Below are 16,486 nucleotides of genomic sequence, written 5' to 3'. Positions count from 1 at the left end.
TGGTCCAAAGTACTTTTTTCAGATGAAAGCATATTTTGCATGTCATTGGGAAATCAAGGTGCCAGAGTCTGGAGGAAGAAGAGGAGAAGGGAGAAGGAAATGCCAAAATGCCTGAAGTCCAGTGTCAAGTACCCACAGTCAGTGATGGTCTGGGGTGCCGTGTCAGCTGCTGGTGTTGGTCCACTGTGTTTTATCAAGGGCAGGGTCAATGCAGCTAGCTATCAGGAGATTTTGGAGCACTTCATGCTTCCATCTGCTGAAAAGCTTTATGGAGATGAAGATTTGGTTTTTCAGCACGACCTGGCACCTGCTCACAGTGCCAAAACCACTGGTAAATGGTTTACTGACCATGGTATTACTGTGTTCAATTGGCCTGCCAACTCTCCTGACCTGAACCCCATAGAGAATCTGTGGGATATTGTGAAGAGAAAGTTGAGAGACTCAAGACCTAACACTCTGGATGAGCTTAAGGCCGCTATCGAAGCATCCTGGGCCTCCATAACATCTCAGCAGTGCCACAGGCTGATCGCCTCCATGTCACGCCGCATTGAAGCAGTCATTTCTGCAAAAGGATTCCCGAACAAGTATTGAGTGCAAGTATTTGAAGGTTGACTTTTTTTGTATTAAAAACACTTTTCTTTTATTGGTCGGATGAAATATGCTAATTTTTTGAGACTGAGGGTTTTCATGAGCTGTATGCCAAAATCATCAGTATTTAAACAATAAAAGACCAGAAATATTTCAGTTGGTGTGCAATAAATCTAAAATATATGAAAGTTTTATTTGTATCATTACATTATGGAAAATAATGAACTTTATCACAATATGCTAATTTTTTGAGAAGGACCTGTATGGCTAAAGTTTTGAAGACAATTATTGTAAATTGTAGGTTACACCTTAGTGTATGTGGGAGTTTGATCGCAAGAGACTGGACACGATTCAAATTAAGGCTTTAACTGTTTGTACTGTAATTTGTTGACAGACCATGTCATTGCGATCAGAAAGACAACACTGCATATAACAAAGAAAAAAACAGCATAACAAAATTAGAAATGTGAACGTCTAATGGAAATGTATAGAAATATGCTTAACATATTATGACAACTTGTTCAACCATTTTGCATGTAAAGACTTTGCTTTGAACTAATGCCTAAATGTTGGGGGGGGGGGATGAGACAATTCAACAGAGACCCATTATAATACATTTTGATCAACATGACATAAGCAATTGATAATGTAGGAAACTGCAGAGAATTGGACATAATCATTTGCATGGATGTACAAAAGCATTTGCAACTTGTTCAAAGACTGACACAATGATGTGAAGATTGAAGAGGTAGTTGAGAATTTCAATTCTGATTCAATTCTGAGAAATGTACCAAAGTGACTGAGAAAAACTGTACTTAACAATGTACTGTATTGTTTTTTGTTTTTGTTTTTTGTTGTTGTAATAAACCTACTCATGCAATAACTTAATACATTTTGTTAATAACCCTCTGTCGATCCGACAGACCTTGGGCGGAAGTACAAAAATGCGGAAGTATAATCTGTATTTTTTTACGAAAGCCCTGGAGCTGTCAAAAGACGTTTACTTACAAATAAATGTGAATTTCTCTTTCAAGGTAACACGAATAAAGAGTAAACATTGCTAATTTACATTATACTATTGACATTGTAACAATACAAAGTGGGTTGAAAATCTGTGAAGTTACAATTTAGGCAATTGTTGACCGAGTACCAGTTACTTGAGCAGTAAATGCCTTATGACTGATCACTTGTGATTTATACTGTATACTTCTTGCAAAAAAACAACACAAAAAACCCATATAGCTAGCTAAACCCTACCCCTGCAGGCACAACAGTTAAAATCTAGCTTTGTTGTGTTGTGAGATGTCGTAACTATAATAAGAACATTTCTAATTCTGTGTTGTGACAGAAACTATTGTGAAATGTTTTTGTATAAATGCTTTGGTAAGGGCGATAGATAAGATGTTGTAATGTGTCTGAGGAATCCCTTGCCTCAGGATTTTTTTGCCTTCACTTCCTTCACTTATAATATATTTTAAGGAAAATATATTATAGTTTAAATTTATATTAAATGCAATAAGGTGCAGTAGTGTGTAGGACTTTAGTACATCTTCATAAGTAATTTCATAATAACTTCTGTTTTCTGTGAAATATGGTTAAACTGCAGAATACAGTGAAGAGCATATATTTTGGTTTAAAGGTTAGTTCACCCAAAAATGAAATTTATTTCATTAATGACTTACCCCAATGTCGTTCCACACCATAAGACCTCCGTTCATCTTCAGAACACAGTTTAAGATATTTTATATTTAGTCCGAGGCCTTTCTGTCCTTTGAATGTAAGTGTATGCCCACTTGCTGTCCACGTCCAGGTGGTAATGAAACCATCATCAAAGTAGTCCATATGTGATATCAGTTGGCTAGTTAGACTATTTTGAAGTGTCAACAATACATTTTGTACCAAAAATAACAAAAAATACGACTTTATTCAGCATTGTCTTCTCTTCCGTGTTCCTCAAATAAAGATCCAAACGGTCGCGAATCAGCAGATTGATTCGTGATTCATATCGCCAATGTCACGTGATTTTAGCAGTTTGCCAGTTTGACACGCGATCCGAATCATGAATCATAACCGTTTGATTCTTTATTTGAGGAACATGGACATCTAACTAACCAACTGATGTCACATATGGACTACTTTGATGATGTTGTCATTACCTTCTGGACGTAGACAGCAAGTGGGCATACAACTACATTCAAAGGACAGAAATGCCTCGGACTAAATCTAAAATATCTTAAACTGTGTTCTGAAGATGAACGGAGGTCTTACGGGTGTGGAATGACATTAGGGTGTATGTCATGTATTTAAAGGGGTGATGAATTGAACCTTTTGATATATAAAAGTTCATGGTAATATAAGAATATCATATAAGTTTCAGAGCAGATAACTTCCCTTCTTAGTCAAAGAAAAGCTTTTATTGACAGCTGATTCAGGAAACATTTGATCTGGGAATATGCCTTAATGTGATGTCAGAGTGTGGTGAAATTCTAGTATTATGAATGCATGGATGAACTTTATTTGAAATGTATATTGAGCTCACGTGGGGAAGACATTGCACGTTTGTTCCTTCATTTCACCACAGATTTGTTTGTAAACAATAGGCAGACAGGACGAGATTACAATAATGAATGAAGCAACACACTTGTGTGAGTAATTTTTAAAAACAATTTTATACGTAACAGTATTGCATTGTTACAGATCGTTTGATATCTATTGATTATGTGTATTTGTCTAACTGAACGTAACTAAGCATGCTCTCAGATGCTGGAGAATTCTTTATTTGAGGTGCTGTTGGTTCATTGCGCTGTGATTCGTGATCAGACATGTATGAGACAGGGCTCACAAAGCCCACCGTCCCGGGTCAATGTGTTTTCCAGATGGGCTACCAAAACATAAGCCCGGCCTGCTGACGGGCAAAGCTAAATAGTGAAATAACATTTCTTTCTTGATGTGGTTGTTCACTCTCTTGACTTGATATTTGAAGGAAAAATACAATTGCAGAAGTTTTGATCATGCTTGTGTGTGTGTTAGTGATGCACGGTTTGTGGTTATATCCACTGATTGGGAGGCCGAGTAATAAAAAATAACATTCCAATTAATTTCGAGAGGATGAGAGATAAATCAATGTGTTTGTTTAATAAAGACATTTTGTGAGCCCTGTGGGGGATTCATTCCTTGTTGCCGTTTTCCCACACACTTTCAAAACAATTCCTCAAGTATTCACGGGGGAGCAGAAGCTCATTATAATATGCAAAGCTTATCCAAGCCGTGGGCGTTTACTTCCAAGTCTTTAGTGCGGCATGCCCATCAAAACCGCGCATTTAGGAGAGAGCCTCAAAACCAGTGTTGAAAATAGCCTATTACTTATTCTTTATGATGTTTTTGAATGTAAAAACCACACGAATGTCATAAGTTGACCTTGCATTTGTAATTAGACATTTGCAATCATAAAGTTAAAATGTAATACATTTAAAATATATAAAAGTTAATTGTAATAATAATCTAGTACTTAACGACTACTTAACATACACAACATAAAAACTAATAATGTACTTCAACATAAAACTTAGAAATGCCCTTAAGTGTGTTAAGAAACAAAGTGTGTCATGAAAGTGTACTCCCTTTAAGCACACTTAAGTGTTCTTATATTTCAATAATATTATTAGCAGGCCCAGTTTTTTTAACAATATACTTTTACGATTTGAAGTACACTACAAGTGCATGTTAAAAACAATTTAGAACACTTGTTTTTTTTTTTACAAGTGACAATTCATCCAATGATATTTTCTTTCCTCCAGTCTGTCTTTCCTCAATGAAACACAAATGAAGATGTTGAGCAGAATGTCAGAGCTACTCTTTTCCATACAGCGAAAGTGAGGAATAGTAATTTATACTGCTCTAAAAAGCACCAGAAAAAGCAGCCCATATCATTTATGCGCATATGAAAATAATAGTGGCTTACATGAGGGTGAGTAAATGATGAAAATGATGTCATATTTGGGTGAGTTCTTCTTTCATTTTCATACAACCAGACTAGACAAACACACAAAACAATGCAGCTGAAGCAAACCTGCTACCAGAGATCTTGTTCAGATTTCAGCACTTGTCCACAGCCCAAAAGAGAGATGTGTCCCGGTAATACAAACATTGTTTGGATGTGTCTGAAGCAATCCTTCTAAAAATGTGTCACACGTTTCTGGTGTGTGTATCACGCCACCAATAGCAGGAAACTGCTTTACCACATCAACTTGACCACAGTTCAAAAAATGACTAACTCTGGTTTTGAAAGCTCGCATGCTGCCCTGGGCCGCTGGAATGGCTCAGAGATGTATAATATAACTACCGCCCAGGCTGATCCTGGAAAGTTGGATTAAAGGGAACTGGGTGATTTATGATTCGCAAAGAATCTGGCTCTAGTCAGAGTTCGACAGGGGAGTGAGAACGAGACTCAGCTCAAATGAACCAAGTCGATCTGGAAGGAAAGCTGAAGAAAAAGGTTGTGAGAGATGAAGAGATAGATGGATAAGCAGCTCCTTGAAGAGGGGAAATCCAACCCTTTGACGTGATGAACGTACTTTGAGCGAAAAGTTTTTGATGAAATCTTTCAGAAAATCAGCCGTAATTGCTACTGGCTTCATTTATGTCAGATGATGAACTTTCACCAAATTGTGGTTAAATTTGGGAGGTCGAGCAAAAAAGCTTCTTGAGTGGGACTTTCCAATGGGATTTTCTGTACTTTTATTCTTTTTTTTAGTGTGGCATAATCATTGCAAGTAAAACGGTGTCACACTAAACAAACCAGCATATTTAAAGCTGAAGTCTGTCATTTAACCAAACAGAATAGCAAAAATCAAGAGCCTCCTGCTCTACCACTGGTCAGATAGTCCAGCTCCACTCTATCTCCATTAGTTGAGCCAACATATCTGACTGAGTGGATAGTCTGACATCATTCATAAACACATGTTAACTCTATTTCAGCAGTTGAAGTCATTATATGAATGGTCAATATTGGGAATTAAAAGACTAAAGCAGCCCTGAACCTGATTAAACTCAGATTAGCCCATTTAAAAAGCCAGTTAAAGGGCCCATACTTTTGCAGCATGTCATTTACAATGTTATTTGGGTTTCCTGCAACAAAAACAGTCACAATTTTGTATTTTTTTAATTCAGGGAACTTCCCAAGCTCTCTCTGACCCATTAAAAATGAATTATGCAGTTTTTGCTACATTTGACATATGACCACGCTTATGAGTATGACCCAACAAAGTTCCAACGTGAGTCAAGTATATTAATAAATACTGCATAGAAATTAATATGAAAATATGAATGCCATATGTTAATCAAGGCATCACAATAATAATGATTTCCTAATGAGCCGTTATTGTAGCTTATGTATAAACTACGAAAACAACCAAGATTTATATTTATAAGATCAAGATTTATATATACTGTTAAGGAATAAATCCATCAGAATGTACCGTAAAAGCAAACGTAGCGTATTTAGTTTCATATTTATGTTTAAATAGTAGCCTATAATATTATTTTTTTATTTCAATACCTATTTGTATGTTAATTATGAAAAGTGAACAGCACGAGTAAGATAGGCTATAGTTTCAACAGAGTTTGTAGGAGATTTGAGTTATTTCTTGTGGTATTTCTTGAGTTGAGTTCTTGTGGAAAAGAAGTGCACTTTATTATAATGATTGTTCACTTCTAGTATTATATATATATATATATATATATATATATATATATATATATATATATATATATATTGCAGATAATATAATATTAATAAAATACAAAGGTCACTTAATACTTAACTTTATTTCTTAACATACTATTTTTCTTAACACTTTTGTAATAAAAAAGTTTTAAAAAAATGTAAATCATGTATTTATAACCATCTTTAGTGGTTATAATTATTATTTTAAACAATTAATTGCTTTTATATATAAATATATATTTTTACTGTTGTGAGTTAATCAATATTACTGTAAGTAAATATGTACTAAATACAAATGTGTAATTAAAATAGAAGTTTCAAGAGAAATGGCATATTAGTTTACAAAAAAATAAATGTTTGTCAGTATTCTGCAGTACACTTTAACACCATATTTCAAAGACAATAGAAGTTATTATGACATTACAAATTAAGAGGTACTTAAGTTCTACTTAAGGTGGTCAAAACAATCACCTTATATTTCAAATAAAGGTAGGGTATAGGCAATAATTTATACCGCAATATATACTGGTTGAAACGTTTTAAATCCTGACATTAATCAATAATAGATGGTCTATATATGTATCTGCAGATTAAAACACAGGAAAGAAGAAGCAGAAACAAGCAATCTAATTTGTAAGCAGATGCATATGAAAAATAATCAACAATCAACAGCATATATCAACAGCCTAATGTTACAGAGTGAAATCCAGTGATGCAGGAAGAGGTATGGGACTGTAAAGCTTTGGGGTTGATGAACCTGATTTACTCCACCTGTGTTTTTGATCATCTTTCTGAATCCAATTCTTATGTAGCCTTTGGCAAAAACTAGATTTTTTTCAATCTTTTCCTCAAAATGTTGCTTTTTTTATGAAACTTACCAATATTTAAGTATCGATACAAAAAGAAAGCATGATGCTAAAATAAAACGGGTTGCTTTGTTTAATAGCTGAGGCTCTGTTCATTCTTTTGATATATTGTGTATCTATGTTCAGACAACATAAATATTCTGGGGCCATGAAGTATTTGTGAAAATGACCAAAAAACTGGTAAAAACTGGTAGTGGCTGGTAAAAAATAATAATAAATGTAATTAAATTACGCTAAAAAATGCTGGGATTATTATAATGTTATGTGTTATATCATGTCATTTCAAAGCTAGCCTCTTCGAAGTTTCTTACCCTACCATTAATATAAATTCAAACTCTAATATATTTTCATTCATGTTAATTACAATTAAGAGACTGAAAATATTACATTGTTCAAACAAGTATGCTAAAGTGTACTTCTTTTCCACAAGGGTTCAAAAGAGAAAGTCACTGACAACAGAAATGAAAAATTTGTGGCGGCTTTACCTGTAGACTGCACCTGCGGTACTCTCTGTCCCTGCCAGAGCATCTGTAGTTGTGGGACGATGCTGGAGGCCCCCATTCCCTCTCGGCTTCATTTCTGGAGGGCTGGGCGGCGTTCTGCTGGACCCAGGGCTCAGGGTTTGGGTTTGTGGGTGTCTGGACGCCATAGGGAGGAGGGTCTCTGGGAGTGTGTGTTCGATGGATAGTGTGCGCGTAGGAGTGTGGGACTTGGCGGGAAGCACGGCCGTCGACGCGTCTGTCACGGGCCACGTGCCTTTGGGTCAGTGGCCGAGAATGAGCGATTCGATCGCGTTCCCGCACTCTCTCTGCTCGTCTGTTTGTCTGTGCATCACCTGCAGCATCACTCTTCACATCTGATGTTGTGGCAACTGCATCTGTCTCCATTTCAGCCCGGTCTTTCTCTCTTCCTTCTCTGTTAACATTCGCCACATCTGTAGCTTTTTCTACTTCTCCTGGTGTTTTGTCCACATGTAAGCTGGAGTTAACACTGAGAGCATCAATACTGTCTGTGGTGGTGGTGTTGTGGTGATGCGTGTGGCGCGCATGTCGATTTTGTCTGTGTAGAGGGAGAGAGAATGGTACTCTGCCGTACCCAAACTGTCCAGGGCGAATAGAAGAACCAGACCTGGTGCGACAGAGACAGAGAAATCATGGCATGAATATGCTAGAAACAGGTCTGCATGACAAATATAGCATTGGTGATTTTAACTGTGCTCAAATAAACATGTTAGGCAACAAGAGATCAAAGTTAAAAGAATAAAGGGTCATGTGAAACTGAAGACTTATGCTTATGGGAGAGGAGATAACGCTTTTTACTTTGTAACAAAAGTACACTTTGTTACTTTTTTAAGTTTGTGTACACTTAGCAGTTTTTTACAGTCTGTGAAATTGTGAGTCTCTTTGTTTGATATATCTTGAGAAATTGTAGGAATATGACACGAGGAGGACAATTCCACAAGCATTAATAACTAATAGCATTAATACAACTTTTTGTTAGTTGTTTTGTGATCCTTGTGGATCTGGGCTGGCCCAAGTTTCATGATTAAAGATTTAAAGACATTAGAGTAATGATGCTGAAAATTCAGTTTTGTATCACAGGAATAAATTACATTTTAAAATATTATATTTTCTGTAATAATTATTCATAAAACTGTTGTGATCAATAAATGCAGCCTTAGTGAACATAAGATACAGTACTTCTTTAAAAACAATAAATCTTACCAAATACAAACTATAGAACAGGACTGAAATACTGAATTATTAATATTATACCCGGAAGATTTGAATTATTACACAATATTTGTAGCAGTTAGAAATTTTTGGAATTATGTAAATAAAAAAAAGTGAATATCTACATTCATAATGCACAATATACAGAGGCGGACAGTAGTGCAGTATTTTTACTTTCTACTCAAGTACATTTTTCAAGTATATATTTTATCAGTGTTTTTCTTTGGAAAACTTTTACTTCACTACATTCCAAAGCATTATATATAATGTCATACTTTTTACTGCACTATTTCATAAATAAAAGTTTTTTTTTTTAACCTTTAACTCGTAATTACATTAAACATATAGTACTTTCTTACTTGTACTCAAGTAAAATTGTAATTACTTTTACTTGAGTAAAAGTATACAGCACTACAGTTTTTTATGTAAATAAGTATTAAATGATATTCAATATGAAACCGGAGCAGTAAAAATGACAATATTATGTTTTGGAATGTTGTAAAGTAAAAGTACACATGCTTGAAAATAAAATGACTTGGAAAGTAAAAATACTCCACTACTGTCCGCCTCTGACAATATAAGCCTAATTTGGCCACTAAAAGCCCTGTATCATGAGCTTCACTTGCGCTTGAGTAGGTGTAGTAAACAACAAAGCGTCACCCATTCCTTGTCTCAAAAGCGTGCAGCAGATTTAGACTAGGGCCAGATTTACTAAACAGGGCAAATTAGCGTGAGAGTGCGATTCCAGAAAAGGACAGATGAGAGTGGAAAGTTCAGCGCGTGATCTACTGATGACACACAAATGAAAGAATGACCATCTACCAAGAGCAGCGAAAATTAGCGCCTAGATTAAGACATGCTTTTAGGGGCGTTAAATAATGATGCAAACACCAGTAAATCGACTAGCGTAAACCTGAATAAATCCTCTTGCATGGTTCATTTAAATCCTCTCCTACCAAAAATGTTGTCTGAAAGGGAAACCCTGACAAATGCATATGCAATAAAGCCAGCTGCAAAAATAACTGTCCACGCCTTTTCAGCGCAAATTTTCCCCCAAAAGAGGGTTTGGAATGGTGCAAACTGTTAGTAAATCAGGCCCTATATTTTTATTTATTTAAATCAAATCTTGATTGTGGAGCCTTATCTATGAGCAATGCTTGTTTAAACAGGAAGGTCCCCCCTAATGGTGACCAAACCTGCTCACCTTCTTACAGATGCTGGATCCCTATTGGTGGAAACTGACCTCCTGCTCCCACTGCCTACAGCTCTTTCGTGACTGGGCGACCGTCCGGGACCTCTCCTGTAGGGAAGTGCAGAGGATGAGGAAGGTGAACGGTAGACTGAAACCGGCTCCTGATTGGGAGGGCTGAACTGCGCTGGTCCAGTGCCGCCGGCTTCATTTCGGTACAATGGTAATCCAGGATTCTGATTGGCTGGGAGAGGTGGGGAAAAGTACGGAGGCCTCTCAGCACCCCCTGCTCCATATGGAGGGGGCTCATTGATGGGATACAAGGAGTTATAGTAGGGCCTGACTGCAGAGATCACAGGAGTGTTATTTGGGACGCCCGGTGGAAGATAAGCTGGTCTGTTCCACATAAGAGGCGGGGCTTGGGCCGGTGGCATACACTGTCTCGTCCTCTCGGACACGCCCACTCCACAGCTCTGAGAACACTCCACCCACTCGCTCCATGGGCTCCACACCCCTTCAAGCCCCTCCTCCTCTGCCTGACGAGACTGTCGTCCTGGCGCCTGTCAAAGAAACGCCTCAAAATTATATAAGTTGTAGATCTGTGTAAAATATGTATATGTATGTATATTGACAATATAGAGACTCTTTAGAGATTCTCTCTCAAATCATGCTGGAAAACATGGTCATCAGAGTTTGGTTCATGTAGCTCCAATGCTGCTGTCATTACAATAAGAAGTAAAATAATTGTGATATCAGACCATATTGTGCACACTCACGCATACATACAGACAAACCTACACGCACGGACGCACGCACACACACATACACACACACACAAGGTATAACATTATGACCACTGACAGGTGAAATGAATAACACTGATTATCTCTTCATCACGACACCTTAGTGGGTGGGATATATTAGGCAGCAAGTGAAAATGTTGTCCTCAAAGATGATGAGTTAGAAACAGGAAAAATGGGTGATGCACGTGGGGAGCAAAGGCTGGCCTGTCTGGTCCGATCAAATAGATGAGCTACTGTAGCTCAAATTGCTCAAGAAGTTAAGGCAGGTTCTGATAGAAAGGTGTCAGAATACACAGTGCATCACAGTTTGCAGTTGTTGCGTATATATACACTCACCTAAAGGATTATTAGGAACACCCTACTAATACTGTGTTTGACCCCCTTTTGCCTTCAGAACTGCCTTAATTCTATGTGGCATTGATTCAACAAGGTGCTGAAAGCATTCTTTAGAAATGTTGGCCCATATTGATAGGATAGCATCTTGCAGTTGATGGAGATTTGTGGGATGCACATCCAGGCACGAAGCTCCCATTCCACCATATACCAAAGATGTTCTATGGAGTTGAGATCTGGTGACTGTGGGGGCCATTTTAGTACAGTGAACTCATTGCCATGTTCAAGAAACCAATTTGAAATTATTCGAGCTTTGTGACATGTTGCATTATCCTGCTGGAAGTAGCCATCAGAGAATGGGTGCATGGTGGTCATAAAGGGATGGACATGATCAGAAACAATGCTCAGGTAGGCCGTGGCATTTAAACGATGCCCAATTGGCACCAAGGGACTAAGTGTGCCGAGAAAACATCCCCACACCATTACACCACCACCACCACCAGCCTGCACAGTGGTAACAAGACATGATGGAGCCATGTTCTCATTCTCTTTACGCCAAATTCTGACTCTACCATCTGAATGTCTCAACAGAAATCAAGACTCATCAGAACAGGCAACATTTTTCCAGTCTTCAACTGTCCAATTTTGGTGAGCTTGTGCAAATTGTAGCCTCTTTTTCCTATTTGTAGTAAAGATGAGTGGTACCCGGTGGGGTCTTCTGCTGTTGTAGCCCATCTGCCTCAAGGTTGTGCGTGTTGTGGCTTCACAAATGCTTTGCTGCATACCTCGGTTGAAACGAGTGGTTATTTCAGTCAAAGTTGCTCTTCTATCAGCTTGAATCAGTCGTCCCATTCTCCTCTGACCTCTAGCATCAAGAAGGCATTTGCGCCCACAGGACTGCCGCATACTGGATGTTTTTCCCTTTTCACACCATTCTTTGTAAACCCTAGAAATAGTTGTGCATGAAAATCCCAGCAACTGAGCAGATTGTGAAATACTCAGACCGGTCCGTCTGGCACAAACAACCATGTCACGCTCAAAATGAGTTAAATCACCTTTCTTTCCCATTCTAACATTCAGTTTGGAGTTCAGGAGAGTGTCTTGACCAGGATTGTCCTAATAATCCTTTAGGTGAGTGTATATATATATATATATATATATATATATATATATATATATATATATATATATATATATATATATATATATATATATATATATATATACACATACATACAGGTCCTTCTCAAATAATTAGCATATTGTGATAAAGTTCATTATTTTCCATAATGTAATGATAAAAATTAAACTTTCATATATTTTAGATTCATTGCACACCAACTGAAATATTGCAGGTCTTTTATTGTTTTAATACTGATGATTTTGGCATTCAGCTCATGAGAACCCAAAATCTCAAAAAAATTAGCATATTTCATCCGACCAATAAAATAAGTGTTTTTAATACAAAAAAACTCAACCTTCAAATGATTATGTTCAGTTATGAACTCAATATTTGGTCGGGAATCCTTTTGCAGAAATTACTGCTTCAATGCGGCGTGGCATGGAGGCGATCAGCCTGTGGCACTGCTGAGGTGTTATGGAGGCCCAGGATGCTTCGATAGCGGCCTTAAGCTCATCCAGAGTGTTGGGTCTTGTGTCTCTCAACTTTCTCTTCACAATATCCCACAGATTCTCTATGGGGTTCAGGTCAGGAGAGTTGGCAGGCCAATTGGGCACAGTAATACCATGGTCAGTAAACCATTTACCAGTGGTTTTGGCACTGTGAGCAGGTGCCAGGTCGTGCTGAAAAACCAAATCTTCATCTCCATAAAGCTTTTCAGCAGATGGAAGCATGAAGTGCTCCAAAATCTCCTGATAGCTAGCTGCATTTACCCTGCCCTTGATAAAACACAGTGGACCAACACCAGCAGCTGACATGACACCCCAGACCATCACTGACTGTGGGTACCTGACACTGGACTTCAGGCATTTTGGCATTTCCTTCTCCCCAGTCTTCCTCCAGACTCTGGCACCTTGATTTCTGAATGACATGCAAAATATGCTTTCATCAGAAAAAAGTACTTTGGACCACTGAGCAACAGTCCATTGCTGCTTCTCTGTAGCCAAAAGTGTCTTGACCTGGGGAATGCGGCACCTGTAGCCCATTTCCTGCACACGCCTGTGCACGGTGGCTCTGGATGTTTCTACTCCAGACTCAGTCCACTGCTTCCGCAGTCTGGAAAAGGTCCTTCTCCACAATCTTCCTTTAGGGTCTGGTCACCTCTTCTCGGTGTGCAGCGTTTTTGCCACACTTTTTCCTTCCCACAGACTTCACACTGTGGTGCCTTGATACAGCACTCTGGGAACAGGCTATTCGTTCAGAAATTTCTTTCTGTGTCTTACCCTCTCGCTTGAGGGTGTCAATGATGGCCTTCTGGACAGCAGTTAGGTCGGCAGTCTGAACCATGATTGCGGTTTTGAGTAATGAACCAGGCTGGGAGTTTTTGAAAGACTCAGGAATCTTTTGCAGGTGTTTAGAGTTAATTAGTTGATTCAGATGATTAGGTTAATAGCTCATTTAGAGAACCTTTTCATGATATGCAAATTTTTTGAGATTGGTATTTTTTGAGATAGGAATTTTGGGTTTTCATGAGCTGTATGCCAAAATCATCAGTATTAAAACAATAAAAGACCTGAAATATTTCAGTTGGTGTGCAATGAATCTAAAATATATGAAAGTTTAACTTTTATCATTACATTATGGAAAATAATGAACGTTGTCACAATATGATTTTTTTTGAGAAGGACTTGTATATATATATAAACATGTTTGGAGGAAGAAGAATGATATATATATATTATAAATATATATATATATATATATATATATATATATATATATATATATATATATATATATATATATATATATATATATATATATATATATATATATATATATCATTCTTCTTCCTCCAAACATGTTTAGTGGAATTATGTATTATATATACATATACATTGGAAAAAATCAAAGCTGCAACACTCATGAAACTAAAACTGAAAACTAATATCCAGCTGTAATTAAAATTATTTAAGAGTCTGATCAATATCAAATTACATAGTGTAATTCAATTCAAATCACAAGATTTAACAAGAAACGCATGAACAACTGTTTTGAAAAAGACAGAATAATTCCCACAAACCACACCCAAACAACATGCAAGTTGAAGCACATGTCCTCTTCCACAGCACTCGGTCATGAATGACATTATGACAAAAAAAGAGGCATAATTAAACTAATGGCGTGTGCTGCATTCAGGGAGAGTGCAGTGCAGTGACATTCTTTACAATGCTGGACGCAGATTTGATCTAATTCCAGTTACTTATATAACCTCATTTCATCAATCAGGAGCGAAGAATTTGAGCGTCTGCAGGGCAGGCAGAGGTAGAAGGGAAGAGACCAACAAACAAAAGAATCCTTTGAGTTCACAAAAAAGAAGGGGAAAACAAGTGAACAAGGCCTGTAATGCACCTCTGATCCTGTTCAAACTGCCATCAAGGGCACACAACGCCAAGCCTACTGTGTGTGTATAATGCAGGTAAGGTGGACTGACAGACACACATGTGGACGGACGGACGGACGGACAGACGGACCAGACAGACAGACAGATAGATAGATAGATAGATAGATAGATAGATAGATAGATAGATAGATAGATAGATAGATAGATAGATAGATAGATAGATAGATAGATAGATAGATAGATAGATAGATAGATAGATAGATAGATAGATAGATAGATAGATAGATAGATAGATAGATTGATTGTTTTTGGAGCTGCTGTACTCTGCAGTAGCCAGTGTAATCTGTGTGTGTGTGTGTGTGTGTGTGTGTGTGTGTGTGTGTGTGTGTGTGTGTGTGTGTGTGTGTGTGTGTGTGTGTGTGAGTGTGTGTGTGTGTGTGTGTGTGTGTGTGTGTGTGTGTGTGTGTGTGTGTGTGTGATTTCTTGCCCGTTATAACATCTAGCATGCAGAGCTGTTTGAAATGCAAGAAAAAACAACAAACTCATTTCTAGTTTTCTATGGCATTTGTCTCTGATTATTTCTACAAAACACTGTTGTTGTTCTAACTGAAACTGAGCATAACAGTGTGCTGCAAAAACTACACACACACATCAACTCCCAGCGAGAATCTACCACTGCATCACTGCTATAACTTTGGTGGTCCATGTCCATGTCCTTGTCCTGTGTGTGTGTGTGTGTGTGTGTGTGTGTGTGTGTGTGTGTGTGTGTGTGTGTGTGTGTGTGTGTGTGTGTGTCGGTGTTTGTCACTGACACTGAACATGTGCATTAATGCGCACTTGCTTAAGTGTGATTTTTTTTACACACCAACGCCCAACTCATATGCTCCCAAAGGACAATCCCACATCAGAGGCCAGATGACCAAACAATGGAAAGTTCAGCACATATGGCCTTATTTAATGGTCAGATGCAGCACTGGTCGCAGAGTTTATCTGCACTTCTCTCAGCGCCACAGAAGACTCATTCAGCTTCAGCTGGTCAGATGAGACCTCCACACACATATTGTGTAAGTCTTGTGAGAATAAAAACACCCTCTTCCTTCAGGCTCTGAAGGACGCCAAAATAAAACTGGACTGAGAAAAACCTAGCAACACCTTACTGTACAGCAACATAAGTGTTAACCACTTCTCTAAATGCAGAGTATACAAATGATATGATGTCTCTCTTATGTTCTCTCAGTTCTGCTGTAAAATGTAAAATCATCATCATCTTCATCACTCACCGGCTTTTCTGCTTCATCAGCTGTTATTGAGGGCAGCAGAGCCAACGCACAACACCAGAACGCACACAATCTGTGAGGAAGAGGAGAAATGTTTCACATATGAAAATGAATATTAAAACACGGTATTTCACTCTTAATTTATGTTGTGGTGTTATATGATACTGTGATAATGAGAAACTATAATAACACATGATTAGCACAGTATAGAGTTCGGGGTGAACAAGAGGCTGATTAGATTAATTTCTGGACAATTAGGAAAATGTGTTAACAAGCTGATGAGTTCCAATGGCAGATCATTCTCCACCCTGCCCGGCTCCTATTGGCAGTCTCCTCTGGAGATGACTTATCCTCAAAACATTCTCATATCAACCACATTCATGCTGCCCTTTCATTAAGAAACGCCTTTAACCCACATATTAAGGTTCTGGTTGGAGGTTTTTAATTG

At 37.8% G+C, this 16,486-nt stretch overlaps 1 protein-coding gene across 2 annotated transcripts in view; it reads right to left on the bottom strand.

Moving 5' to 3' along the window:
• adamtsl4 (ADAMTS-like 4) overlaps nucleotides 1-16,486 on the bottom strand; it is a 96,945-nt gene that overhangs the window by 75,986 nt on the left and 4,473 nt on the right. Inside the window, exons 2-4 of one of the 2 annotated variants that reach the window (XM_067449258.1) lie at nucleotides 16,042-16,111; nucleotides 10,117-10,661; nucleotides 7,665-8,307 (exon numbers count right to left, since the gene is read on the bottom strand). In XM_067449258.1, the coding sequence (XP_067305359.1) occupies nucleotides 7,665-8,307; nucleotides 10,117-10,661; nucleotides 16,042-16,111 (1,258 nt within the window). The remainder of the gene's footprint in view (nucleotides 1-7,664; nucleotides 8,308-10,116; nucleotides 10,662-16,041; nucleotides 16,112-16,486) is intronic. The other variant, XM_067449259.1, reaches the window with a different exon arrangement.

Source organism: Pseudorasbora parva, chromosome 7 (genome assembly GCF_024679245.1).
Source record: "Pseudorasbora parva isolate DD20220531a chromosome 7, ASM2467924v1, whole genome shotgun sequence".
NCBI lineage: Eukaryota > Metazoa > Chordata > Actinopteri > Cypriniformes > Gobionidae > Pseudorasbora > Pseudorasbora parva.
Note: the sequence above shows the minus strand (reverse complement) of the source record. Positions and strands in the feature narration are given on the sequence as shown.